The following is a 26186-nucleotide window of genomic DNA, read 5'->3' on the forward strand; positions in this document are numbered from 1 at the left end:
ACATGAATATACACGCACGTGCAAACTCGGATGTGTGGTCACTCCTGCTTTGGGATCTCGTGTCTCGTTGTTTTGCTTCCGAGAGAGTACTGATTGGTTGCTTGTTAGCTACAGGAGAGCATTGTATGCCGTGATCACAGAACGAGAACCGGGTATTTGGAGGACGGTTGTACCATTTGTCTAGATATGCGAAAACACTTGTTGTTCAAGCAACAGCAGCACCTCGCCACCAGCTCGTAGCACCCAGTACGAATACGACCACCATGGCGTCGCTGACGACTGTGCTGTATATGACGCTGTACCTGCCGACAGTGCGCACGTAGTTGGAGTAGGGTGGTGGAAGTATGCCTGCGACCGTGCTGAGAATGCCGCTACCCTGTAGTTGGCCTTTCTCGATAAAGTAGCGTGACGACTGTACAATGACCTCGAAGGTGGCGAAGAGGTAGAAGAAATGGGCGAAATTTTGGGCAGGGGTGGACTGGGCGGTCCAGTCATCGTCGAGGATGTTGTCGCGTGACAGCTTCGCTCCCGTGAACGGGGTTTGTAGGACGATGTAGATGGCAAGACCTAACGAGAAGACCGAGTGCACAAGGCGCCAGATCCAAGCAGACGATTGCTGCGGTGACGGCTCGGCAGCGGCCCCTCCGTTTACGGCAGAGAAAATGTTTGCCAGACCTGGGGGCAGATCGCCAGGTCCTGCTCCTGGCTGTCCTGGACCGCCTGCACCACCCATCATCTGCTGCATCAGAGCCATCATGGGATCTTGCGATGCGTCAGGCCCCTGTCCTGGAGCAAACGGGCCCGGGGAATTGCCATCGAAAGCAAATGGTGAGGGGAGACGGGGCTGAGCTGCGGGCGTATAATGGTGCTGGGAGATGTCTATCTCGTCAGGGTCTGGCGTAGCGGGTCCAGAGAAAGCGGGTGTAAGCTGGGAAGGAGATGCTGAGGGTTTGACTGCGATGGCGGCATCAGCTCAAGAGAAGTAGTTGAAGGAGGCGATGATGGTACCTGGCACGTCCTTTTGGAGCTCGCTGATATCCTTGGGCGGCCCTCCCTGCAGTGCTGTGATCTGCTGCAGACGGGAGGCTCCACTTTTGGCGGCAAGCCGCTCTCTCCTCAGTCGTGCTTTGGTCTGAGCTGGTGATTCGGCGGGTACGGCGTCCGTTGCAGAAGCGGAGGAGTCGGCCATGGTGATGGTGATGGTGGTGATGGTGGTGGTGGCGTGGAGAGGTTGAGCTGATACGGCGGGGAATTGTGGTGAAGCTCCCCGCCCGTCTTGGAGGGGCGACGAGTCGAGGCGGTAAGGCTTGGCAGACAGGCAGCCTTGACAACGGGCAGCGTCAGCAGCGTCAACAGCGTCCAAGGAAGGAATTTTGGAACGCTGGAACAGGCCAATAGACCCATGTGTAACCTTGGAACCAGGCCTAACCTCTCCCTGCGCATCTCGACATCTCGACATCTCGTCACACGTCACTTTGAACCCAACGACGGCGAATGGCCCTGTCTCCTCCACTACACCCAGCGGCGCGGCCCTTCCGCCCCGCCTCTCCCGCCATGCTCATAGGCTCGCTGCTACACCACTACACGATCGAATGTATATCTTAACTTGGCCATGGCCGTATACGGGACAGTTGGAAGTGCACGACAGCCCCTAGCCCCGTCCCCATAACCATAGCCACGGGAAACCCTGGTTCCCCTGCCGTGGGAAAATATGGCTCGAGTCGCACACTGGATCTGTTGCCACTCGCGCCGATGACATGTAGTGTACGATGGCTTCTCTCCATATTGCTTTTCACCATCTCTACACGTACCCCCTGGCCGCCCTACAAAACAAAGTACCACGCCATGCTGAGACGCCCGCGATCCCGCCACGCCCATCAACGCGACGTCCAGCCAGCCATCATAGTGGCAGCACGGTTAGCCAAAGCTTCATTGGCCATGGTTCCACTACAACGTCCATTCTGCGTTAAATGAGAACGTCGTACTGCTGCATCACACGCAAAAAGGGCCGGCTTTTGCCTCCGACGGCCTCCTCATCCTTCCTACCAATACCTAGCTAGATAACAAGGCGGGCAACCGCTCCTCCCCCTTGGGTTCCACAACAGCATAGATGCGAGCTTGACAAACACCGCCTCTTCTACCAGTCAACTTGACCCGGAGTCTCTTCCTTCTTTTCCTTAACTACTCCGACTCCGCCCCTTCAACCGACCTTGTGCGAAGCCTCAACACCCAAAGCCATGTTCCTCTCACCCATTGCAGCAAGGAGCAAAGCGCTACGACCAAGCAGTCTACGCTTGACACGCCTGCTACAGCAATGTCGCGCTCAGTCGACATTCCTTGACGAAAAGCCGTATTGGGAGCACATTCCATCATGGAGCCATGTCTCGACAGACGAATTTGTCTCTTACCGGTGGCAGGTGTGTAGCGTTTCTCTTATATTCTGGCTTCCCCCAAGAAGATAACCAAAAGGTAGCCAAGTCACTGACATGCCCAGCTACGCAACACTGTCTCAGATAAGCACAAACTGTACCGTTTCCTCTCCGAAACGTTGCCGGACAAACTTGGCCCGACTGAGAATGATCAACTCAAGAAGATCACCACCAAACAAGCCTTCATCGAGGATGCCGTGGCTGCCATTCAGCTAGCGCCCATGGCCATCCGACTGACTCCCCATATTCTCTCGCGTGTGGACTGGGCGAACCCCTTGGATGATCCAGTTCGCCGGCAATTTCTTCCGTTGAGAAGTGGTATTGTTCCCGATCATGAAAAGCTCACCCTAGACTCGTTGCACGAAGAAGACGATAGCCGTAAGTTAACCGCAGTTCAGTGTTACCAGCTGCTAACGCGCGGCAGCTGTACCTGGACTAGTTCATCGTTATCCGGGTAGAGCCCTGTTCCTAGGTAAGCTTCGAAGCTGCGTCCCTTCTTTCTTGCTCTACGCTAACGAGACCAGCAACATCGATCTGTCCAGTGTACTGTCGCTTCTGCACCCGATCGTATGCAGTTGGTCCAAAGACTGAAATTGCATCAAAGAGGCCACAGAAGCCCAGCCGCAAGCGATGGGAGGTCATCTTTCAGTATATCGAAAACCACCAAGACCTTCAAGATATTGTGGTCTCCGGCGGTGATGCCTACTACTTGGCGCCTGACGACCTCAAAGATATTGGTGAACGGTATAGTAGTCTACTCAATCTCATTACCATCGCTGACATTAGTTAGTCTTCTCAACATTCCGCATGTTCGACGCGTTCGCTTTGCATCAAAAGGTCTTGCCGTCGCTCCTGGCCGCTTCCTCGATGAGACAGATCCCTGGTCCGACACACTGATCGATCTTTCCAAACAAGGCCGAAGCATGGGGAAACAAGTCTGTCTTCATACCCACATCAACCATGCCAATGAAATCACGTGGGTTACAAGAAAGGCTGCAAACAGGCTGTTCGAACATGGCGTTATCGTACGCAACCAGGCTGTGCTCTTGAACGGAGTAAACAACAGCCCCGAGGCACTCTCAGAGCTTATTACTACTCTTTCGAACATCAACATTCAGCCTGTAAGCATCTACCAATATTTCCTGTGTGCAACTGCCTTCTATCGTGGACTCTGCTGACAGCATGCGTAGTACTATATTTACCAGTGTGACATGGTCTCAGGTATTGAGGACCTGCGCACCCCGCTTCACGAGATCATCAAGCTCGACAAGCAACTTCGGGGAACCTTCTCAGGTTTTATGATGCCGTCCTTTGTCGTCGATCTCCCTGGAGGCGGTGGGAAGCGTCTTGTCTCCACCTACGATTCCTACGACAAGAAGACTGGTGTTGCCGAGTATAGCGCACCCGGTTTGCCTGGCGTAAAGGGCACAAGGAAGTATAACTACTATGACCCCAAGCATGTACAAGCCGCAGACCTCGAAGAGTTCCGTCAACATCAACACCAGGCACTTGCACAAGGCATTTCTCTCTCGGAGTTTGCTCGAGCGACCTACTCTAATTCTGCACGTCCACAATCTGGTATACCAACGAATCAAGAGTTACAACTACCATTTGGGGCTACAAGCATCACACACGAATGGGGAAGTGCCTCAGCCCATGCTGGCTAACACTACCCCTCTTCTCACACACTATAGAGGAATCATGCTACACTCAAGGCTTCGAATCACTACGACGTCACGGCACCGGGGACGGCCGAACAAAATTGGTTCTGCGAGCATCTGCGTTGCTTTTCATCTTATCTTATTATCTTTACCACCAAAAGTGCGTTTTCGTCTCGGTATATGCATTAGGACTGGGCCATGGCTAGGTTCTTCTTCAGTCATGCCATCATAGCGTTCAACCTTCCTTCACGCATCACGACTTATTCCCGCCGTTCAAAAGCATCTTGCCTGATCTTCTGTTTAGTTTATTCAAAGTTCAATGCATATCTATACTTCTTCTTCCATTGCTTCATCTTCAGATTATCGACACCAGCCGTTGATGAGATGAGCATAGCCGCTCCTTCATTACTTACAAATGTGTCGAGAGCAGTACTGATGGCCTCTGGTAGGTAGAGAAGATATAAATCCTTTCAGTTGCGTTTGCACGAAAGAAAAGCAGTCGTGAAGACCAGTAAGAAATTGAGTAAAGTTTTTCCACAAATATAGTACACAACACACACAACACTTGACCAAAACACCTACATCCTCCTACCCCTTTCCCTCTTCCCCAGCCCAACCTTACAGCCCCCAAGCCCCGTACACGTAACCGTCAACTTCTCCCTCCACTCCTCAAAATCCTTCCTCTCAAACTCAAATTTTTGCACTAACCTAACGATTACAAACATCGCCTCTGTCAGCGCGAAATTCTGCCCTATACACACCCGCGGGCCCCCGCTAAAAGGTATATACGCCCACCCAGGGCGGAACCCCGGGTCTAGCCAGCGGTCTGGATTGAATTCGTGGGCGTCTGGACCGAATATTGAGGGGCGGCGGTGCATGGAGTAGGTGTGGTAGACGACATAGGAGCCTTTGGGGACGAGGATGGGGGATCCTGCTCTTCCTCCTCCTCCATTGGGGATGACGGTGTCGTGCAGTGCTTGGCGCGAGTTTGCGGGGACGATGGGGTAGAGGCGTTGGGATTCGTTGATGATGGCGCGGAGGTACTTCATTTCTTTGAGCTGTTGGTAGGATGGGGGGTGGTCTTCATTGCCATTTTCGGTCTCGCCGATGATGGTGGTTGTTATTTCGGCGCGCAGGCGGGCGAGGATGGATGGGTGGCGCGGCAGTTCCCAGAGGACGTTTGAGAGGAGGGAGGCGGTGGTGTCGCGGCCTGCGAGGAGGATGTTGAGCAGTTCGCTGCGGATTACCGTGCGGTCTTGTGTTGCGGTTACGATTTCATCGAGAAAAATGTAGCGGTTATCTTGGCTGTCTTTGGTTTCTTCTTTTAGGCGGAGTTCCTCGTCGATGACTTTGTCGGTGAAATCTGGTGTTTTCGAGTCCATTTAGCTAGTTCTCCTCGTAATTGAGTAAGGAGAAGAAATATAACGCACCTTGGATGAGTCTTATACTCCTATTCCGCTTCCGATCACGCAGGAAGAGGCCCAGGTATCCATATTTCTGCACATTGTCGCTCGAAAGGGGATCTCCACAGTATTCAAGCGCTTCGATGAACTCCTGCACTTCCTTTCTATCGTTTTCGCGATCAAGCGAGTCAGTACTGCGTCCAAACAAGAACTCCGTAGCGACATCCAACGTCAGTTCGTGAAACAGCGGTTGTAAATCCACGTCACTTCCATCTGTAGGCAGTAGAGCGATGAGTCTTTCAGTGTGCTTAGCAAAGATCGATACATCAGCCACAGCAGAGCGTTCAAAACACGGCCGCAACATTTCGCGCGAGTGTTTCCACGCTTTCCCTTCGTTTGTAAAGATGCCGTGGCCCAGAAACGAACTCAGATAATCTATTCGCTCTTGGCCCAAACTCCACGTGTCGAAGTTGGTGGCAAGCATGCTCTTCACATTCTCCGGATCGTCTGTGAGAAAGAAGTTTCGACCGATTTCTTGATTGTCAATGGTGTGTGTCCCTGCATCTTTTAGATCGTCTGACTGTTGTTCAAGGACGACGTGGGCTTTGAGCGCGCCAAGATTGCTCAGGGTAAAGTCGAGGCCAAAATGGGGTATGAAGTCGGGGAATATGCGATTTAGGCGCTGTCTGGGTGGAAGACAGCCGTGTTGTTTTGCAAAGGCACGGCGTCGTGCGCCGGTCGTTGCCTCCCAATAGATGCGGCGGATGACGTAGAGACTGACCAGAGAGGCTGCGATGTTTGTAAGAGAGAAGATCGCCATTCTGGACTATATTGCAAATAGGACGACGCCAGCACGTGTTATCCGTTGTAGGAGATTGAGCGGTTGGCCCCGTCTTGAGATTCGAGGTTTTATCGTGAGTAATGCGCAACGGAGACTTTATTCACGCGATAACACAGCTCAAATATAAATCAGCGATAGCTGAACAGGTACTACTGGGGCATAGGCGTTTTGTTGTGTCCTTGAATAGGCAGCCATATGTGTACCCCGTGTGCATACGCGACGCCTATAGGCCCGGTTGAGTCAGACGAATACTCATTACAAGCCCTCCATTTAGCTGATGTGAGATGAGAGGAGATTTCATGAGCGTGTTTCTCGGCTGATGGGCGAAGGATCCGTTGGTGTTGCACTAGCGCCAGGGCGTTCCATCTTCGTCCTAAAACGACAATATTTTGCGATCGTAACAAGCCTCATGTTCCGAAGCAGCGCTTCCCGACGCCGATATCCAAACTAGCATCTGCATGTCTAGCGTCGGCCTTTGGATCGGTGGCAAAGCTAATGCACCACCTATTTGCTCATGTGGACGACATACTTGCGTGACACCGAAAGCCCGCAGCTGGAAGAAGCTGCTACTTGGAAACGTTACATCCATCCGCCTAGCCCATATCAACCAACTCCCTCTGTCATCTTTTTAGGGAGCATCGGCGCTGGTCTTGATTGGTATCTGGACGTTCGTACATCAATTCCATCTCATCTCTGACTATCAACGCCATGCCATCGGACTCTCCCATGCTCATACTTCTCAGGCATATCTAAATTGTTATGTCCCTCTATCTACACTAAAGGCATGATCTACAAACTCCTTGCTAACACACTAGCCTTCTTCAACCCACTTCCCGGCCTGACTTTCCCAACCCACATATTCTCAGCATCCCCATCAATTCCTCCCCGTGCCTTCTCAAACGCCTTCTCCACCTTCTCCTTTCCCTCACTACTACTCTCTCCGCCCTCCTCGCCCCACAACCCAAGCGCCCTCTCCAGATCCCCAGCACCGAACACGTACTCGCCCAGCGCTGTGTGTATGGTACCGAGCGCATACCATGTCTGTGCCCTCTCTCTATCGGTGAACCACGTCGGCTTGTTGGGCGGTATTAGTTCGACAGGAAGGCTGAGGAACCACGGGTTCTCTGCGGGCGAGGGGGCGTCTGTGGAAAGACTGAGCGCCTTGGACACGCTGCTCTCCGCGAGAAGGAGATCTCTTGCCGCCTGCTTTGTCTCGGTGGTAGGGTTGTCGCTGCTAAGCCAAGACTTGATGGAAGTGATCTCGCGGTGTTGCAACGAGAGGGCGATGCCGATGCCCAACTCTGTCTTCCAGCGCAGCCGCTGCACGCTTTTCGCAAATTCCTCGGGCTGCGAGTGGAGGGTCTCGGAATGGGTGAGGTATCCGTAAGTCAGGGCGACGATGACGGCCTGTCCGTATTCAAATGCGAGCTTATACTCGCCCTTCTCGCGCGCCTCATCTGCAAGATCGGCTAGTTCAACGACACTCGATAGCAAATTATCCGCCGTGAAAGCTGAAGCTGTCATGTTGGCCTGTAGGCCCTCCGCATACCGCGGCAGGAGATTCTTCGCATCTACAGTGACACCACCGAGATTCGACAGCAGTCTAAACAACTCCAGAAGATCGCCCTGCAGCCGCGAGATAGCAAAGTCGTACGTGTTCATGACATTGATGAACAGGCTGTGTACTGGCGCCCACGACCCTGTCGCACGACTCGCTTGATCCAGAAAGTTGATCAGGCGCGGGAGGTATTGCGCGGGGAACATGACGCTCGCGCGTTTTTGGCTACTGTTCTTCTCTACGAGGACGAGCTCGAGGGCGTGTTGTTTCGATTGCTCCAGCAGCGAGGGTGCAGCCGTGGAGAAGAGGAGACCCGAGTCTTCGAGCATAGTCTTTGCGTGGCGCGCATCGGGCGTGTAGATTTCGAACCGAATGAATAGGTTCTTGGAGTAGAAGTACTGCAGTGTTTCTCTTGATATCTGCTTGTTGACGTAGAACAACGATGTATTGATCGGGAAAGGCGGACGAGAGGATTTGAACTGGAGTTCGCCATCTTTGATGGTGTGGCTGTAGGATACGTTTGGTTTGCCCACGTTGACGAGCTCGGTGTCTAGAGCATACTTGTATATGCTGTTACGGACTGACGGTGGTAGATCTGTGAGACCGATGGGTCGCTTTGGAGTCGCGGATTGGCTTAATTGGGTTTCCCCTAATTTCGCCTCGAGGCTTTCGACCGTTGCATCCATCGAGTCTCTTTTGGAAACGGTTGCCATCGAAGAACTATGGCGCGGGTACTAATTTCTTGTCAACTCACGCGATCACTCGATTGAAAACTTCCGATCTGGGTTGGCGCTTGAAACTCGATGAACTACAATGGAAGAGTTTATAGGGTTACTTACCCGGATTAACTGTTACCGTTGTTCTAACTATGATTTGCCGAAGCAAGCTCTGGGAAGCTTCAAGGATGCCTCTATACCTCAATTGCGGATTGTGCGCGTTTAAAACCCAGTGGAAGCTGCAGCGTGCTGGAAGATCGAAAGGAGAGAAATCTTGACATTAATTGACAAGAGTCTGACAGAACGCGTCTCAAAGTACACCGAAGCAATCATCGCGGGGTTTTATAGCTCTGCCCATGGTCCGGAGGGGTGGACTAGTGAGGTGCGGGGAGAGCTAGGGTACATGTGGGGTACGCCAGCGGATCCGATGCCTTCCGCAGCTTGAGAAGCACCGAAGTCACTGAGTTTATACGGGCCAAGTATAGCCATCTTATCACCTGCAGGAAGATGACGCGGGAAATCTTTGTATAAGTGTGGAGAAACGTAGGATTGATAGAACAGATTCTCTTATCGAAGTCGGCTGGGACGCAGAACTTATAGAAACCCTCTGTATTTGACTCTGCTATAGATCAGCCTAGAGATCTTGGCTGCCGAATCCAAGCTCGAGCAACAGCCCGCGGGCCATTGGGTGTGTATATCCTCCAATCGGTCATGACGTCTCCTCCGCGCGCTTGCACCTACTCAACGAAAGCTGTGAACGCCTTGATTTGCTTTGTAGCGTTGAACTCAACTTCCACGTCCGGGCCGACGAAAAATATATAACCTTCGCTCAGGTCGTGTTCTTTCCCATCAGCTGTTAGCGTTCCCTCGCCTTCCGTTACGATCATGATGCTCGGACCGCCCAGCTTGCCAATTGTTTCTGACTCGCCATCGCCCAGCGTAGTCGCCAACATACTGAACTCGGCGAGTGGCGGAGCATATAGCTTCGTCTTGCCCTTCTTGCTCCTATTGAACTTCTGCGAGGGTAGTATGGCCTCCTTGACATGGTGCGGTGTGAATGTCAGGACCGAGCAAAACAAGTCGACCGAGTCGCGGTCGGCGCGTGGGCAGAACCCTGTGTTCAGAACGTTGTTTGATCGAGCCATGCACTCAATGATATCGCCAGAAAGGTAGGCGTGGATGCCGTCGGCCGGAATATAGATGCTGTCGCCTTCCTTGAGCTGCAGGTAGTTCATCGTTACCAGCGCTACCAACGTTCCGTTGTCGGCTTTGTCATACTGCTCCGATAGTCGAGGGATCATTCCAGGGATGTATTTGTCCTCACCAAATGCATCCTTCGGGAGCTTCGTCAGAGCATCATTGGTTTCGCGTACAGTCTCCTCAGATGCCTTCAGCATTGTGCTGACGACATGCTTGAGTGACTGGTCATCGAAGTCTGGCTTTTTGACTTGCGGAAGGAACTGCTTGAGTGGTTCAAGCTGGAGTAAGCGCTCGATGTCCTTCAGAGGTTTGAAACCACAGAACGCCTCGAAATCACCCAGAGCTAACGCGATCTCTGGCTTGTGATTAGGATCTGTGAACTGGTTTGGACTCTTTACATGTAGCTTCGATGCAAGGTCTTTATTCTGGAGTGGCATTAGCATACTTCACGAATTTCCAGCGTGATAAGCTTACAGGATGTAGCTGTAGAGGTAGCGCCTTGGCTATTGACAAGACCTTTGGGAGAAAGGGGAGCTTCGTGTGTCCGAATTTGTTGGCAATGTTCTTGCCAATGAGTTCATCTGGATGCTTGTCGAGAACATCTTGAAGGTCTTCGCCGGTTGACAGGACATATGAAGGAAGATCTGGGTATGTTCCCATCCACCTGGCGTTTGTCAGAGTGTAGATACTTCATGTATGCCGGGTACTCACATCTCAGCGTAGGTGGTATTTTCATCGAGCTTGAAGTCTGTTCCAGGAGTCTTCTCGCACAATGTCGCCGCTAGTGACTTCCTGCCTTGCTTGCCCCATCCGTATTCATTGCAGTTGCACTTCAGCTGGAGTACCTTTTCAACCATTGTTGTTATATTCTAGGGGTCAATTGAGATGGACGTTGGGTAGCACAGGCGGCGATTGGTAGAGACAGGAAAGTGGTGGTAAAATATCGAAATCATTCAGCGCTATATGGTGACAGGACCTCGACGTCATAACCCGTCAAGTACCCGCAAAAGCCGTGACATTGTCCCGTCTCCCAAGTTGCAATTGTTTCGATTCGGACGATGGTTTGCATGAAGGCGTTCATCGACGAGTTCAACGCCGCGCCTCCACTCATTGTCTTTCCGCTCTGGTGAGCCCCCGGTGGGTGGTCGACGTACCTAATCCCAGGCCTTGGCACCATTATTCCAAGCAATAAACACCGTGCTAACTGGAGAGCATGTCAGCAAGAGTGCCGCTGGAGCCGGGCGGTCACTGTGTTTGATTTGATATGTCCATAGGGCTGAAGGTGCCACTCTGTCCTACACAGTAGGCGTGTGGTAGAGCGCTTGGCACAGTAGCGGACTCCTGATATTCAGGTAGGGCTGGAGCGAATCGATATAATGCCCGCGAGAGCACAAAGCAGTACATTGAGAGTTGCGGACTCGTCCCGAAGTTGTCTATGCATGCTTCTGATAGAAGAAAACAAAAATACAAAACGTGTTGCTGTGCGGGAGAGACGCCTTCGAACGGCCGCTAAAGCAAGGGTATGTGAAAAGCAGGGGCCTGGCCGGCCAAGCCTATCGCATCCCGTATCTTCGCGTGTACCTCTTAATTTCGTCCCTTTTCATTTCGCATTCGCACCGCGCCTGTCCAGCAACTTGACTCTACCTTGGAGATTGGTCGCCTCGTGTACATCAGCATGATTCCGTAGAGTTTCACCGGAACCCTCACCGTCAAGCCACCAACTGCCATCCCTCGTTTGGTTTCAGTCGCAATCGCCAACTTTTTGAAGCCCGTTGACCTCCCTGGCCGCGAACCTCGACCTCTCACATTATGCATTTCGCTATGCCTCCACGAAAAACGTCGCGGCCGCCGCCATATGCACGCAATCAAGGCTCGATAATAGCAATACCACCAGCCCTGAAGAATCTGCTACGGAGAGACAAATTGCGGTTGGTGGTGGTAGGCATACTTGGCTTCTTGGGCATTGTATGGTTATTAGGGAGAAGAGGCGGCAACAGCCAAGGAGTGGCATGGACCGCAGCACACATACCCAAGGTCGCAATTGGGAGCGGGGCGCCCGTGGTGATAGTCACAGTGATAGATCCCAAGGCGGACCCGTCGTGGACACAAAGAATCAAGAGTAACCGGGAGGAATATGCCAAACGACATGGTATGTACATCATCTTCCTCTATTTTCTGTTTCGTTTCTCGCTAGCCACTCGAAATTCGACGTGTCAAGTACATACTGACATCTAGAAAGGCTACCTGACCTTCTTCCCCACCGACGACCAGTACCCTCTCCGCGGCTCCCCAGCAACCTGGTCCCGCGTCCCGGCCATCCGCCATGCCATGACTCTCTACCCAGGCTCAACCTTCTTCTGGTACCTCGACGCCACCGCCCTCATCATGACACCCTCGCTCGCCATCCACACACACCTCCTCACCCCCGCGCGGCTCGAAAGTCTGATGATCACCAATGCACCCGTCGTCCCGCCAGACAGTGTTATCAAGACGTTTAGCAATCTCAAGGGCGACAGAATCGATTTTGTAGTGACACAGGACAAGGAGGGATTGGCGCCGAGTAGTTTTGTGATCAGGAACGGGGAGTGGGCCAAGTACTTTTTAGACGCCTGGTTCGATCCCATCTACCGGAGTTATAACTTCCAGAAGGCGGAGAGCCATGCTTTGGAGCATATTGTGCAGTACGTATCTTAACCTTGTCTCAAAGAAGGAAGAACCCCACAGCTAACGATGAACAGATGGCACGGCACGATTCTTGCCAAACTCGCACTGGTCCCGCAGAATATGCTGAATGCATACGCTTCTGGCCCCGCGAGCCTCAAGGACGGACAGTTCAAAGAGGGAAATCTAGTCGCCACTTTCCCTGGCTGCGACAAAGACGCACGAGACTGCGCGAAAGAACAGCAAACGTACTTTGACGTACTGGAGAGGACGAAAACTTAGGCTTAGAAAAGTCACGAGTTACATGCACAAGCAGCGAATTCACAAATCAGGTGGGGGGTAGGATAGATTGTTGGAATATACGTTGATGCGTTTGGAACGTTGGAAATACTTAGCATGGAAGAGGGAGCTGGGGAGACAACGGCCCAACCCTGGTATACCGGCGAACGAGGCGTTGGCATTGTATTAAGGGGGCGACATGTCCCTTGGAGAGGCCACGGGAATGTTTGTACCATCATTACGGCGTCATGTCATTGTTGCCTGTCAGTCAGACCGTGTATGTGTCAGCGAAATCATGGCTTAGGCAGAAATACGGAAGTCAGTCAGCACTTTATATACAACCACAACAGGAGGGTAATGTACACATTCTACAAGTCATTTACATACACAACGGTCCGAACACCTCCGCAATGCAATGTAATGCAAGCTCTCCGGCACAACGTATCTTACAATAATGGTGCACTATAAGCGCATCTAGTTACTCCCCACCACCACCCGGTTTCCGCTGCCTCTTCACACTAACCATACTCCTCCTCGGCCTGGCCTTGCGGTCCCGACTGGCAATTTGCTTTGGACCACTAACCGTACTAGCACACATGGGCCTACGCTGCCCAACAAACTTGCCCAGCGGCGAGAAAACCTCGACTTCGGGATAATCGTCCTCCCACGACGCCATGCGATCGCCCATGTCCTCTTTGTAAAATTCTGCACTAAGCGCATCCTGTGGGTCTTCCCCAGCGCTCTCTGCTCTGGCGATAGTGGCAAACTTGCGATCTTTGTACTCGTCGAGTTGGCGCAGTGAGGCGCGGCGCTCATGCTGTGCGTGATTGGGATCTTTCTTGCTCATGCCCACTGGTTTCCAGCCTTGGGGGCGGCGGGTTTGAGCTGAGATTTCGACCCAGCCCACGCCCTCGATGAGGATGTCTGTGCTCCAAATGCGGAAGGGGAGATTCTCGGGTTTCATTTTGCCTGCTACAGCGCTGGTCATGGGCCCGGCGAGTTTCTTCGTCACGTCCCATTTTAGCTGGAATTTGCCGGCAGAGTTCATCTTGTCGCCGACATTGGGTGCGAGAATGGAGGGATGTTGGAGCTGCCTTTCTGAGGTCTGGTTCTGGTAGTCGATGGCTTTCTCAGTGCGGGTTACGTGTGGGTGGATCGGTACGAAGGGGTGCACGAGAAATACTAGATCCTCAGTTTTGGGCGTGATTCGTATTAGTCCGCCGCCGAGGATTAGCGACTGACCAGGCTTGAGCGTGTATCGTTCCGAGTTGATGCGGTTCTTCATGACGAGGTCGTCGTGCTCGTCGGGCTGGACAAAGGTTTCTAGCCCAGGGTTTGTACGCGCGAGTCCAGGCAGGTCGACCAATTCGCCTCTGTTGCGGCCAAAGGGGATGCGAATTGGGGATGCAGTTGTTCCAGGGAGTGACGAGGCGATGGGCAGGACGGGGTAAGGTGTGTATGGTTGTGGTGGTGGGAGGAGCGCGTCAGGGTCTTCGAAGTCTTCCTCGTCCAACTCCTCTTCCTTGAGTTCCTTTGGAGGCTGGTGGAGATGCTGTTGCGGTTTGTTCTTCAAACGCTCTGTCTCTGCATCCTCCTCAGCGAGTTGTTGCTGCACCTGCGTGAGCTCGTCTAGCGACTTTGCGTTAGTGAGCATCGCTTCCCTTTCCGTTGTGCTGCGAATCCTGCGCACATCCTGGTAATCTGCCCCTCGACCCTTGGGAAAGACAGCTTCGAAGAGGTTCGACTTTCCGACGTTTACTTTGCCCACCATCCAGCCAGCACCTCCGCGGTCCCAGATATCTTCTTTGACTTGCTTGGTCCACCATCCTCGCTTTGCGCTGACAAGTCGTACGTTGCCTAGTCGTGCTTTATTATTTGTCCTTCCTAGTGCATCGCGAAGCACTTCGGTGAAGTATGGCATCAGGACATCAACCTGCTCTTTCTTTGGCGCCAGGAGATCCGCTCTTGTTATGATGAAGCTGACTTCGGCGATGCGGTCGTTCGCTACCCATCCCTTGTGCTTTGCTCGTCTGTTCTGCGTCCGTAGCTTTGGTATACGCAAGGAGGACTGCAGATTCGGGATGATTGAGAGGGGGAAGTCGGCGGCGTCTACGACATGGTAGATGTGGTTGCGCCTGTGAGGTGACTCGGCGATGGTCTGCTGGATCGACTCGACAGTGGGGTGGTGGATGGGCGTGCCCACGTGGTGGTGTACCAGCTTGTGGCAGCGGTCGCACACTGGAGTTTGAGGAGACTGGTCCTCATCAGGCACTTCGGCAGCATGCTCTTCGATTCTCAGCTCTTTGAGCAGCTCGGGGCTTGCCTGTTGTAGTGCTTTCGAGTAGATGTCATCTTCTTTCGTCGCAGCTTGTACTGTGTTCGGATCCCACTCTAGGTACTCTCGTATCACTTTCCTATCTATGTTGTAGTATCCGGCCTCCCTCTTGTCGTAAATCTGGGTTGGTGCTCCACATCCTGGACAGGCCCGGGGTAACGATCTACGGGTGGGAGGCGTATTGGCCGAGTGTGCATTGAGGGGCAGACTCTCGATAGCGTCGGCGGAATGGAGGGTTGCAGTGGCCGAATGTTGCGCTCGTCCGGATGTCGAGAACTTGTGCGAAGCCTGAGTCGGTTTCGTAGAGCGGTGAGGTGTGGGTACTGGAGCCCTGAGAAGGACTGGACAGAGGAAAGCTGGAATAGAGGCGTGGGCGTCGTAATTCAGCAGCGTCCTGGCTTGCCGAAAAGCTGGTCGCATACTGGAGCGGTGGCGGCGGTTCGATGCGATGCGGGTGCTTATCTATCTTCGCCGGACCCACGGTACTGGACTGGCTAAGCAATAGGACTCCTCGGCCAGTAAACGCCTGTCAAAGACTGCAGTGCAATGTACATTCACTCCCCAACGGCTCGACGCGACGCGCTACGCCTTGCCCATAAAAATTGCCAATGGCATAGCGCTTCGGGACTGGCAGGGATGGTGAGCTTTGACGAATCGGAGCAAACCGCCTTCGCCCCGAGTCAGAGCTCCTCCCGCCAACGTGGAGGGACGAGACCGGTAGTTTTGCTTCTTTTCTGGGGTATCTGATCTGACTCTCAGACCACTACAAGCAACAGCTCATTCACAGCTGATCTTTCAAGCTCTGCTCTCCTCTTTCCTACCTTCTCCAAAATCACTTGAGCCACACCCACGACCTCAGCAACACATTCACCATGCTCGCCTCATCAAGAACCGCGCTGCGTCAGGTGGCCACCAAGCAGCTCTCGCTCAAGGCGTCTGTGCGAGCTGTCTCTGCTTGGTCGCAGGTGCCCCAGGGTCCTCCAGTGAGTCCAACTAGCAATGGAGATGCCAATTGAGCTTGCAGAGTACTAACATGCATCTAGGATGTAAGTGTAGCTTCTCAGTGTTATGACTAGAACATGTAGCTCACCGCCCTCCGCCCAGGCCATTCTGGGTATTACCGAGGCCTTCAAGGCCGACAGCAACCCAAAGAAGATCAACTTGGGTCAGTGAGCCATCACGTTAAGATAGAAAAGCGCGACTGACAAGCGCAGGTGTTGGTGCATACCGTGACGACAAGGGCAAGCCCTACGTGCTGCCGTCAGTCAGGGAGGCAGAGAAGAAGATTGTCGACTCAGCGCTCGACAAGGAGTACGCTGGCATCACCGGTGTACCCAACTTCACCAAGGCTGCCCTCAAGCTCGCTTATGGCTCCGACTCGACTCCTCTCGCCGAAGACCGCATCGCCGTGACTCAGACCATCTCTGGTACTGGAGCTCTCCGCATCGGTGGCGCCTTTTTCGAGCGTCATTACCCCGGCGCGAAGGCCATCTACATCCCCAACCCGTCATGGGCAAACCACGCTGCCGTCTTCAAGGACTCTGGCCTCAAGGTTGAGAAGTACCGTTACTACAACAAGGACACGATCGGCCTCGACTTTGAGGGTCTGGTTGCAGACATCAAGGCCATGCCCAAGGGTAGCATTGTCCTACTCCACGCTTGTGCCCACAACCCCACTGGTGTTGACCCCACCGAGGAGCAGTGGATCAAGATCGCTGAGGCTGTCAAGGATGGCGAGCATTTCCCCTTCTTCGACATGGCCTACCAGGGCTTCGCCAGCGGTGACACCAACAAGGACGCCTTTGCGCTCCGTCACTTCATCAAGGAGGGTCTCCGCCCTGTCCTTGCCCAGTCGTTCGCAAAGAACATGGGTCTGTACGGCGAGCGTGTTGGTGCCTTCTCCGTCGTCTGCGAGTCTGCCGACGAGAAGAAGCGCGTCGACTCTCAGATCAAGATTCTCGTGCGCCCATTGTACTCTAACCCCCCAGTCCACGGCGCGCGCATTGCTTCTGAGATCCTGAACGACTCGTCCCTTAACAAGCAGTGGCTCGGTGAGGTCAAGGGCATGGCCGACCGCATCATCACGATGCGTGCTCTGCTCAAGGAGAACCTCGAGAAGCTCGGAAGCAAGCACGACTGGAGCCACATCACCTCGCAGATCGGCATGTTCGCGTATACTGGCCTCAAGGCTGAGCAGATGGATGCTTTGGCCAAGGAGGTAAGTACTCTCATCATCCTCAAAGCTTGGACCTGAACCAATACTGATCGTCTTATAGCACTCGGTGTACGCTACGAAGGACGGACGTATCTCCGTTGCCGGCATTACTAGCGAAAACGTGGGGCGCCTCGCCGAGGCCATCTACAAGGTCAAGGGTTAAATTACCCAAACAGGCGCTGTTCACGTTTGCTTCAAGATTACACGGAGATTTTCAGCATTGCATGGCGGCATAACTGTACTATACACACAGTGATAGCGGCTAGACTGTACATGGTAGTCGGCAACGAAATTGGAATTCGACCTTTGGTCTTTTCAACCTCATGCTGCGGGACTCAAGATGAGCGTGGGTGATTGTCAGCATTCGGGAATCCTTTTACCGAGCTTCTTTTCTAGGATGGCTTCCATTCAGCCCCCCATTGCATGTGTTCCCCACAGCCCACAAAGTGATTCGTCATATCGGCCGAATTTGTTCCTTCGGCATCCCGCCGATCTTTTCCTTGGGCAGTATAGCCTCTACCTCATACCTAGGTGCACCCCTCCGACTTTTGACCGGGTGCGCCAAAAGCAAGTAGGAGGGGCCAGTCATGTGGTATGGACGGTCGTATTTGTGGAGCATGTTCGTCCCTCTAGCAAGTAGGGTTGGGAACTGTGAGCAAGGTAAATGCTGGGTCCCATCCTCTTGCGCTGAAGGCGTGACGCGTGACACGATGTCTGATGTCCGTTAACGGTGTTGTGCAGTACAGTACATTATCGCGAGCATTCCCCTCGCAGCAACTACCACCAAAAGCCCCTCTACTACAGGTTTAGCCTGCAGCTGCGATCCGCGGGGCCATCTGACAGGGTAGTTCAGCACAGGGTTCGTGGATCACGATGCAGCAAGCCCAGGTAGGCAATTCCGCGCTTCGTCTCTCCGCATCAACAACAGGCAGGTATCGACATGTTGCAGCTCGGAGGAGGCCGGATGAACAATGATTCATGCGCTGGGCTGCAGGGGGGCAGAGAGGCAGGTTTTGCGCCGAAAAAGAGAGGGGTGAGTGGAGGCTTGATGACAGACTGGGCTGCCTGGCCTGACCGCCAGCGTCTTGGATACCACACGCAGTAATGGTGGTTTCAAGTCCGCCCAGCGCCCACTACGTTGGCTACCTCGAGGCTAGCCTACCGCTTCTTCAGTTGTCTGGGATATATATATATTTGTGCGTATATATACATAGGATATGCAAAGCACTACAAGAAGCACCTTTTGTTTTGCTGGTCGCAGCTAGGCAGACTCGGCAAACCCTAGAATGCAGGGCCCAAGCCTATGACGACGGTGGATCCGTCATGACGTCGCCGTTCAAGTCAACACCAACCCTCGTGTCTTTTTAAACGACGGGTTCAACAGTCCCTCCTGGGCCCTTCAGCAGCGGGAAACCGCCATTTTTATTTTTCGAACGCTTCCAGACCTCTTGGCGCACAGTCACGCCTTTTTTCCTTTCGAAAATACCTGTCCGAGTGCATCCTCTGTCGACGGGACAAAGCCGTGCGACCGAGGGGCTGCCTGCTGCGTCTAGCTCTATCAGCCGCACAGGATACCATGGCGCGGGTAAGCTGTCAGGCCAGGTCAGAAAGTGACTCCACACAAGCTGTCGTCGCTGGACAGTGTGTGTCTGTGTGTGGAGTAGTGGGCAAGGACTTGTGTAAGGACTTGGCTTAGGACAGGCGATCAATGCCGACAAGAAGGCTGCCGATTTGATGTCTAGGTATCCACCCGCATATAGCGAAGCCTGTTCTCTTGCTCATCACCCTGTGCCCCTCTTCTTTTGGTGATGCAACACACGCCCTTCTCTGGCTTCTAGAACGCGGCCTGGTAGATGAGCGGCATACCCGTGACAATCACTGCCAGAATTGCTTTCTTATCTCACCGACTCGATTCCTCGTGCCCCTTCTCCCGTGAACAGGATAGCTGCCGCGCTTCGTCTCGGCAACTGGCTCCGAGGAGGCCACAGGCTCTAAACGAAGTCGAGGACGGACTAAAATAAATGCTTATAGTGGACAGCAGCCGAGACACCACAGTCACAGAATTACTAGCCCCGTAGACTCAGCATCCTCCACTACACTACACTACCCTTCTCCTCTTCAACAACACTTTTCCCGACAGCGGCGCTTCACAACTCGGCGGGCCGACCCTTTCGTCATCCACTAGTCCGCATCAAGCACCCTCGAGTGAATCCGACACATGCCCTGCGCCTAGTCGGGTCCAACTACCGAGTCGCGAAAAATACCCGTCGCGGTTCAGCTTCTTTGTATCTCTGCGACACCAGCACACGGAGGTGTCGACAGTGTCTCAGTGAGCTGCAGGAATAGCCGTTGCTTTACCCCAGATTGCCCTTTCCGAGTGTCTTTTAGCAATGTCGGCTAGCGACGACAAGGTTCGTCTGCCCCTCCTTCACTCACTCGTTGCTTGCTTGCTTGGCCCTCTCAACACCGCCCCGTCTTGCTCACGCCTAGCTATACCTCTTGCCTTGCGCCCTACAGCCCTCGCCCCAGCTATCCTCCTTTGACACCCAGACTAAAACTTGGCGGCAGAGCGGCGACATCATGTTGATTCCCGGCGCCGAAGACACCATCGACCCGGCCACCTTTGAGCAGATTCTCGAGATGGACGAGGACGAGGTGGAGCGCGAATTCAGCAGGAGCATTGTCTACGACTTTTTCGGCCAGGCAGACAGCACATTTAAGAAGATGGAAAGCAGTCTGTAAGTGCGCCCGCTGCGCATCAACGTCGAGTCGCGCCGTCACTACTACCTACCCCCGCGTTGCCCAAATCGCTTGCTAACGCAGCACAGTGAGAAAAAGGAAGGCGAGTACCTCAAGGAGCTCAGCGAGCTTGGTCACTTCCTCAAGGGCTCGTCTGCCACCCTCGGCCTCACCAAAGTAAAAGACTCGTGCGAGAAGATCCAGCACTACGGCTCGCAAAAGGACGAGACAGGCGTAAAGGACATCACTGAGAAGGAGAGCTGTGACAAGTTAAAGACGACGATTGCGCAGGCCAAGAAGGAGTTCCTTGAGGTCAAGGATGTGCTCAAGGAGTACTACAAGGACACCGACTAAGTCTCGAGTCAGGCAGCCAGCCAGTGCAACGCTCGACACCTGCGGCTGGGAGATGCTGCTGGGCCACGGCAGCACATTGCGGACTGCACGCCTCGTCGAGAGCAACATGCGCCTTGCTCGTTTCGAACCCTACTACCACCACCTGTCAGCATCGTGAACATCTTCTCAGTTACGACATCCAGTCACGCCACCATCTCCGGTCGGGTCCGTTTTGTATACATGTCGTTATAGGCTAGCGGGGAATGGAATAATATCTGTTCATAGCCAGCTGAAGTTGTCCATTTCTATTTCTATTTCTATTCCTTCACGCAACCTGCCTGGATAGATTTGAGCGTTCCTAAAAGCATAAAGTCCCTCGTGTTTTGTCATCGAATATTCTTCAGCCTTATGCCCCGCCGATCAGACCATGAAGGGCCGCGTTCACCCCACCTTCCGATTACGTCATATTTTTGTGACCTTTTCTTTTCTCATTGGCTGTGCTTTTGCTCCACCATGATCGGGCTTGATGCCCTTTGGCATCCTTGTCCAAGCTTTGTAGCGCTCAGTTGGAATTGAGGCGTCCGCCTTAGGTGGCTTATAAACGTTCTTGTCGCTCATTCGACTGCTCTGTCCTTCTCGCTTGCACACGACTTCTTATGCTGATCACTGCAGCACTCACTCGAGTTACATCCCGACCAATCACCACGCGCACGCTTGTCACGACTGCAGTTGGTCCTCGGCGTGTCCGTTGCCTTGCTTTGGCAAACAAGAATAAATCCCTCGGTTTTTCGATCCTTCCAACCGTCAGGTTTCTTGGTGTCCCACCGCATACCCCGACACCCATTATGGGCAAAAAGAAAGCACGCGGTGAATACAACGACTTCCTGGACGGTGAGAAACTACGCGACAATGCTGATATCCGGACGACGCTGCAAAGCTCAATGCCTCCAACACGAGACATCTCACCACCACCCGTACGGCATGACCGCAGAGCAGGCAGGAAGACAGGGAAAGGCGGACCCAAAAAGCCACCCCTGACACACTTCCTCTGTCTCCCACTCGTGACCGATGAAAGCAGACCACAACTGCAGGCAGGGTTAGAAAAACTAAAGGAAGAGCTGGGCAAAGGAGATCTCGTACCATCCACAGCGGTCCGACCCGTTGGGTCCCTCCACTTGACGCTCGGCGTTATGAGCCTCGACGAAACCAAACTACAAGAGGCAAAACACTATCTAGCAGATCTTGATCTCCACAGTCTACTCAGGGATATCTCTATGCAAATACTAGCCGAGAAAGCAGCCGAAGACGGCACGATAGCGGAGAATCTCGGTCCAGGAGCATTGCCAGATACAGATGCATTAACAATCAACCTCGAATCACTCGCCCCCATGCAGGCGCCGCAGAAGACGAGTATACTCTATGCAGAACCAAAGGACGCGTCGCAGCGCTTGCTGCCGTTTGCCTCTGCATTGAGGGAACGCTTCACGACAAAGGGCTTCTTACTTGAGGATTCGAGGCCGTTGAAGCTGCACGCTACGATTATCAATACAATCTATGCCAAGTCTGCTAACAAGCGAGCGAGGGTGAAGAACCCCCTAAAGGATGGGACCCAGCACCCTGACGCTGAGGCATCGGCACATGACAATAACCAAGATGATGATGCAGCATCGACAGCGGAATCGCTCGACGGCAACGCCGCTGCATCACACAGCTCGTCAGCGCCTCACAACCTCGCAAGGGAAGCAGGGCACGGCCCCGATGCGAAGAGCTGGCTCCGCTTCGACGCGCGGTCGTTGATCGAAACGTACAAACACTTCCCCTGGGCTGATCAAGTTAGAATAGACAAGATTCAGATTTGTAAGATGGGCGCTAAGAAGGTTTGGAGTGGCGCCAAGGGGGGAGAAGGAGATGCGGTGGATGAGCGGTATGAAGTGGTTTGTGCAAAGGGTATTTATGAGTAACCGAGCGAGCTAGCCAGCCATTATTTCTCTCTTCTCTTTTCTGTTTTCTGATTTGTTAATATTATAAGGGAAGTGTTTTTATAAGTTATTTACTTTTGAATTTACGGATTTCCTCGAATCGAGCATCGTCTGCCTGGATTCCATGTATTCGTCTCTAATCATCTTCAGAAGGGGTTAATAGCAGGAACAAATAGAGAAAGAAAGCGTTTTACTTGCCCTCAAGGCCATTCATTTTCGATTACGAGGGTATAGACGTTAAAACTGGGTTTGATAGCTACAGATCATCGATTCAAGAGAAAATTTCAAAAGAGCCTCTGTCCTATTGTTACCTGTTAAAATCCATGGCATGAAAGAGTTCTGGAGTAGCAGTAATAAGTGATAGAGGTTCAATGCACGACCAGCCAAGCCACTAGTCCCCTTCGACATTTAGCCTCCTCGACCCGAACAGCAACCCGATTAAACAACCCCCTTCTCTTGATGAGCACATCTTCAACGCACACTTAGTCTTCGTGAAGAGTAGCCCATAATGCTCCCGCCTGTTGATCCTGTTGTCCTGCAGCGCAACCCCAACTTTGAAGTCCTGTACAAGGATCTTTGCTCCCGCAAGCTCAACCCTAATGGCTCGACAAGGGACACGAAGAAGCAGCGCGTACACGATGAGATACGAAAGGTAAGTTCCAGGGATTTATAGTTTTATGAGTTAAGCGGTCTTTCTCTTTTGTTCTCGTTTCTCTGTCTATCACTCTGGCGACGTTTGTTTGTTTATATGGCTGTCAAAATGCCACTCAATGACTTCTAATGAGCATCAAACGAAAAATCATCTTAACACAAGAATTAGACTGACAGTATCATAGAGTCTCACAACGGCCCGCACCAACCTCCTCGCTTCTCAAATTCTCATCGACTCCCTCTCCGACCTCCCCTCCAAAGCAGCACATCTCCCACCAGATCTCCACCCATGCATCGAAACAGTAACCGCCCAACTAAACGGCCAAGTCGCATCTTCAGACCGAGAAATCCTTTCTGGCGACATAGCCCTCTTCCTCGACGCCCTAGGCCCAATATCCGCCGCGCTATCCACGCAACTAAACCACACAGCATCCCTCCTATGCACCATAGCAGATCCACAACACCAAATATCTACTACCAGCCTCCCCGCCAAAGCCACCGCCCTCCAAAACGAAGCAACACACGACCTCCCCCACGCCCTCGCAGAAGCGCACGTGACCCTAACAACGATAACATCCACCCTCCTAGCCACGCACCTCGCCCTCCTAGAAACCAGCATCCGCATCCTAGAGCAAACCCAACACGGCGCACTATCCCGGCACGCCAAATCCTCCGCAGAACTCGTCCGCGCCCGCGCCCAGGTGCTCGGTCTGCAGGCCAAAATGCATGCGCTTACCCACGCGCCGCCTGCAGAGTACATCGCTGCGCTCAAGGCGTTTAAAAAGGCGCTGGGGAGCGGAGAGAGGGCGTTGAGGGATCGCGAGGGGATTGCGAGACGCGAGATGGAGGTCTATGAGAAGGCTGGGGGGAAGGGCATGAGGGATCTTGCGAGGAGGAAGGAGGGGTTGGTACGCGAGATTGAGAGGGTTGAGGGTGAGGTGGGGAAGTTGGAGGTGGGGAGGGCGAAGTGATGGAGTTTGTGATGATGGTTTTCGGTGGAGAGGGGAGAGTATGTCATGGGAGCTTGGCCGAACGAGCTTCCGCTTTTATCTATCGCCATTGTGTGCTTTGGAGGGATTGGCTAGGGTCATCATGCAGAACATGCGCCTGCTTGTAAAAAGACATCGTCGAGCGTGTATGACAAATCCGTAGCTCGAAAGTAATGAGCTGGGTTTAGTTATCACAGTGCGCAATGTCGGGATCTAAAACTATTATACGCTAAACAGCGCTAGGAAGTAGTACCAGAGCCCAGAAAGATAATAAAATTGTTCTGCTAGTGTACATGGCCGAGAACATGTTGCTACCAAGCGCGTTCTCCATGTCATGCCAAAGTAAAAGTACAAGATAAGATTAGACGTACATAGGAAAGTTCGAGTCTCGAGATGGTCGTATGAAAGCGAAGAAACGGAGAAGAAAAAAACGCGCCAGCCTCTTCTTGATCATCACCACATCCACTCAGGATGGGTCTGCAGCCATGAAATATCCGGGATGTTATTCTCGCACGGATCGTAACCAGAGCCAGCAGAGCTATATCCGTCGTCGTCCGAGTCCGGCATCCTTCGTTTTAGTGGGCTGGCTTTCTTAGGGCTAGCTTTGATGGGACTTGGTCTGCCCAGCCTAATCTCATCGTACTCGAGGACCGGGCTAGAAAATACAAAAATCAGTTGACGATCAAACAGAGCTGGGCGGGGTGGGGTAAAATAGAAGAAAGAGGGGAAACCGATTCAACTTACGCTTTCTTCGCTTCCCAGAGCTTCTTTCCGCACGCGATCAACGTTTCGTCGTCTACTTGAGACACGCCAGCTAGAATGGCTTCTTTCTTGTAGGCTAGATCGACTACTTCTTCGTACTTGTACAGTCTCATCGGCGCAAACGGGCCGTTTGGATTGGGCCGCGTGTCATGCGGAAGGCACTGTAGCTCGTCTTTTTGAATACCAAGGTACTCCTTGCTCTTTGTGACAGTGAGACAGTCCTGCTCAAACGCAGTAAATCTTTCGTCTGGGATCTGGTTGGTAGTCACCCAGTCCTTCCAGTCACGCTTCCATTGCGCGACTTGCTTTTTCCGCTGCGTTTCAGCTTTCTTGGCGTCTGCTGCTGCTTTTCTTTTTGCTGCGTTGGCAGCTTTGACCGCGGCTTCGTCGGCTTTTTTCCTGAGTGCTGCGGCTTTCTTGGTTACGGCTTCCTCTTCTTGCGCTGGTGTTTTCGCTGGCGTTCGGGGCTTCTTGGATGACCTGGGAGGAGTCAAGGGGCCAAGAGCATCTGGAGTTGTTTCGCGGTTCCGCTTGGATGCTCTGGATGCCCTGGTTGATTCAACCTTTATGGATGGTACCTCAGGATTCTCGGTACTGGAAGAAGATGCAGGAGTTGGTAATTGCTCGACTGCAACTTTTGAGGCCTTGAAGTCATCGGCCTTTTCCATGCAAGCTTTGTCAGAGGCCGTAAGAGCTGCATCCATAGCGTCTTCCTGAGACATTCTGGGTTGAAGGTGTGAGTTAATGACAGCAAAGGAGCTTGCAAGAGAAGAATGGAAACGAAGAATGGATGAGAGCTGATCAAAGTCAAAAAGTTGCGTTCTACACCACCTAGTCCGCAAGTAGTCTAGACTCTCACGTTGCGGGGCCACAAAAGTGGGCGCCCCCTCCCGCTAGCCAGTTACAGCACAACTCCTTGTTGCCTCCTGAGGTCGTTATCGTAACATCATTCTTTTGTTACGCATGCGCGAGTAGCGAGTTATTATATACGGCCTTTATCATAAGGAGTTACGGAACAGTTCTATGAATTCTTTGCTAAGTTGTAAAGCATAGTAATGTATCGCAGTTTAATAGAAAGTTACAGGGTCTTAAAAAGTAAGAATATAATAAGATAAGCATAAGTCACAACTTTAATCAGCTAATCTGATAGTTTACTTTTTTTCTCGACGTTCAACACCTATGATTTCTGTTTCATCTATCAACAAGCGGTAGGGACAGTGTTTGCAATGATACTGAATTACTAGTATTAACACACCAACACTTTACTAGTAGTACCCATGTAAAGCTTGTAGGGTATGATGACGATATCTGAAACTTTTGCTAAAAGATCCTTCGTGCCACATCTTCAAAGTAAGGTGCTAGCGGGAGGAAAGTATGGAAGGATCAAGTGCAAATACATGGAGACAGCAAGAGGGATGGGTGTTAGCTACCAGGC

General features: G+C 52.6%; 13 protein-coding genes across 13 annotated transcripts; 6 read left to right on the top strand and 7 right to left on the bottom strand.

Moving 5' to 3' along the window:
• Positions 1-38: 38 nt before the first annotated feature.
• Positions 39-878, bottom strand: K460DRAFT_362740 (uncharacterized protein). The gene has a single exon (XM_040932696.1). It carries the CDS (start codon positions 755-757, stop codon positions 206-208), a length of 552 nt encoding a protein of 183 aa, XP_040794531.1. The 5' UTR covers positions 758-878; the 3' UTR covers positions 39-205.
• On the bottom strand, positions 866-1606 carry K460DRAFT_44548 (uncharacterized protein). The gene has a single exon (XM_040938431.1). It carries the CDS (start codon positions 1457-1459, stop codon positions 974-976), a length of 486 nt encoding a protein of 161 aa, XP_040794532.1. The 5' UTR covers positions 1460-1606; the 3' UTR covers positions 866-973.
• Positions 1607-2237: 631 nt separating this feature from the next.
• K460DRAFT_373855 (kama family protein) lies at positions 2238-4096 on the top strand (the record flags this gene model as incomplete). The annotated part of the gene is made up of 6 exons (XM_040934618.1): positions 2238-2417; positions 2495-2807; positions 2854-2901; positions 2954-3173; positions 3220-3550; positions 3620-4096. The coding sequence occupies 6 exons, from the start codon at positions 2238-2240 to the stop codon at positions 4094-4096; spliced, it is 1569 nt and encodes a 522-aa protein (XP_040794533.1).
• Positions 4097-4495: 399 nt separating this feature from the next.
• K460DRAFT_44640 (putative P450 monooxygenase) lies at positions 4496-6398 on the bottom strand. The gene is made up of 2 exons (XM_040938432.1): positions 5521-6398; positions 4496-5453 (listed from the first exon to the last, which is right to left on the bottom strand). Exons 1-2 carry the CDS (start codon positions 6311-6313, stop codon positions 4669-4671), a joined length of 1578 nt encoding a protein of 525 aa, XP_040794534.1. The 5' UTR covers positions 6314-6398; the 3' UTR covers positions 4496-4668.
• Positions 6399-6973: 575 nt separating this feature from the next.
• K460DRAFT_325429 (uncharacterized protein) lies at positions 6974-8945 on the bottom strand. The gene is made up of 2 exons (XM_040930590.1): positions 8732-8945; positions 6974-8626 (listed from the first exon to the last, which is right to left on the bottom strand). Exon 2 carries the CDS (start codon positions 8603-8605, stop codon positions 7124-7126), a length of 1482 nt encoding a protein of 493 aa, XP_040794535.1. The 5' UTR covers positions 8606-8626; positions 8732-8945; the 3' UTR covers positions 6974-7123.
• A 400-nt stretch (positions 8946-9345) lies between these two features.
• K460DRAFT_401970 (mannose-6-phosphate isomerase) lies at positions 9346-10665 on the bottom strand (the record flags this gene model as incomplete). Its single annotated transcript, XM_040936483.1, has 3 exons — positions 9346-10233; positions 10283-10472; positions 10520-10665. The coding sequence occupies 3 exons, from the start codon at positions 10663-10665 to the stop codon at positions 9346-9348; spliced, it is 1224 nt and encodes a 407-aa protein (XP_040794536.1).
• A 952-nt stretch (positions 10666-11617) lies between these two features.
• K460DRAFT_373859 (glycosyltransferase family 34 protein) lies at positions 11618-12751 on the top strand (the record flags this gene model as incomplete). The annotated part of the gene is made up of 3 exons (XM_040934619.1): positions 11618-11957; positions 12048-12489; positions 12547-12751. The coding sequence occupies 3 exons, from the start codon at positions 11618-11620 to the stop codon at positions 12749-12751; spliced, it is 987 nt and encodes a 328-aa protein (XP_040794537.1).
• Positions 12752-13226: 475 nt separating this feature from the next.
• K460DRAFT_351831 (uncharacterized protein) lies at positions 13227-15503 on the bottom strand (the record flags this gene model as incomplete). The annotated part of the gene is made up of 1 exon (XM_040931592.1): positions 13227-15503. The coding sequence occupies one exon, from the start codon at positions 15501-15503 to the stop codon at positions 13227-13229; it is 2277 nt and encodes a 758-aa protein (XP_040794538.1).
• Positions 15504-15819: 316 nt separating this feature from the next.
• Positions 15820-17583, top strand: K460DRAFT_362746 (uncharacterized protein). The gene is given in 5 exon segments (XM_040932697.1): positions 15820-16067; positions 16083-16084; positions 16188-16248; positions 16298-17301; positions 17360-17583. 5 exon segments carry the CDS (start codon positions 15956-15958, stop codon positions 17459-17461), a joined length of 1281 nt encoding a protein of 426 aa, XP_040794539.1. The 5' UTR covers positions 15820-15955; the 3' UTR covers positions 17462-17583.
• Positions 17584-19269: 1686 nt separating this feature from the next.
• K460DRAFT_362747 (histidine-phosphotransfer domain, HPT domain-containing protein) lies at positions 19270-20578 on the top strand. The gene is made up of 3 exons (XM_040932698.1): positions 19270-19709; positions 19867-20036; positions 20127-20578. Exons 1-3 carry the CDS (start codon positions 19689-19691, stop codon positions 20389-20391), a joined length of 456 nt encoding a protein of 151 aa, XP_040794540.1. The 5' UTR covers positions 19270-19688; the 3' UTR covers positions 20392-20578.
• A 637-nt stretch (positions 20579-21215) lies between these two features.
• K460DRAFT_373863 (uncharacterized protein) lies at positions 21216-22331 on the top strand (the record flags this gene model as incomplete). Its single annotated transcript, XM_040934620.1, has 1 exon — positions 21216-22331. One exon carries the CDS (start codon positions 21216-21218, stop codon positions 22329-22331), a length of 1116 nt encoding a protein of 371 aa, XP_040794541.1.
• Positions 22332-22857: 526 nt separating this feature from the next.
• K460DRAFT_401976 (uncharacterized protein) lies at positions 22858-23971 on the top strand (the record flags this gene model as incomplete). Its single annotated transcript, XM_040936484.1, has 2 exons — positions 22858-23001; positions 23186-23971. The coding sequence occupies 2 exons, from the start codon at positions 22858-22860 to the stop codon at positions 23969-23971; spliced, it is 930 nt and encodes a 309-aa protein (XP_040794542.1).
• A 758-nt stretch (positions 23972-24729) lies between these two features.
• K460DRAFT_351836 (uncharacterized protein) lies at positions 24730-25473 on the bottom strand (the record flags this gene model as incomplete). The annotated part of the gene is made up of 1 exon (XM_040931593.1): positions 24730-25473. One exon carries the CDS (start codon positions 25471-25473, stop codon positions 24730-24732), a length of 744 nt encoding a protein of 247 aa, XP_040794543.1.
• Between the last annotated feature and the right edge of the window lie 713 nt (positions 25474-26186).

This window comes from Cucurbitaria berberidis (assembly GCF_010015615.1).
Source record: "Cucurbitaria berberidis CBS 394.84 unplaced genomic scaffold K460scaffold_1, whole genome shotgun sequence".
NCBI classification, from domain to species: domain Eukaryota; kingdom Fungi; phylum Ascomycota; class Dothideomycetes; order Pleosporales; family Cucurbitariaceae; genus Cucurbitaria; species Cucurbitaria berberidis.

Coding starts and splice junctions, on each gene's coding strand:
- K460DRAFT_362740 (XM_040932696.1), bottom strand. CDS start 757: ATGATGGCTCTGATGCAGCAGATGATGGGTGGTGCAGGCGGTCCAGGA.
- K460DRAFT_44548 (XM_040938431.1), bottom strand. CDS start 1,459: ATGTCGAGATGTCGAGATGCGCAGGGAGAGGTTAGGCCTGGTTCCAAG.
- K460DRAFT_44640 (XM_040938432.1), bottom strand. CDS start 6,313: ATGGCGATCTTCTCTCTTACAAACATCGCAGCCTCTCTGGTCAGTCTC. Junction 5,454..5,520: donor GAGTATAAGACTCATCCAAG/GTGCGTTATATT, acceptor CGAAAACACCAG/ATTTCACCGACAAAGTCATC.
- K460DRAFT_325429 (XM_040930590.1), bottom strand. CDS start 8,605: ATGGCAACCGTTTCCAAAAGAGACTCGATGGATGCAACGGTCGAAAGC.
- K460DRAFT_362746 (XM_040932697.1), top strand. CDS start 15,956: ATGCTCGCCTCATCAAGAACCGCGCTGCGTCAGGTGGCCACCAAGCAG. Junction 16,249..16,297: donor CCCAAAGAAGATCAACTTGG/GTCAGTGAGCCA, acceptor TGACAAGCGCAG/GTGTTGGTGCATACCGTGAC. Junction 17,302..17,359: donor TGGATGCTTTGGCCAAGGAG/GTAAGTACTCTC, acceptor ATCGTCTTATAG/CACTCGGTGTACGCTACGAA.
- K460DRAFT_362747 (XM_040932698.1), top strand. CDS start 19,689: ATGTCGGCTAGCGACGACAAG. Junction 19,710..19,866: donor TGTCGGCTAGCGACGACAAG/GTTCGTCTGCCC, acceptor ACTTGGCGGCAG/AGCGGCGACATCATGTTGAT. Junction 20,037..20,126: donor AAGAAGATGGAAAGCAGTCT/GTAAGTGCGCCC, acceptor AACGCAGCACAG/TGAGAAAAAGGAAGGCGAGT.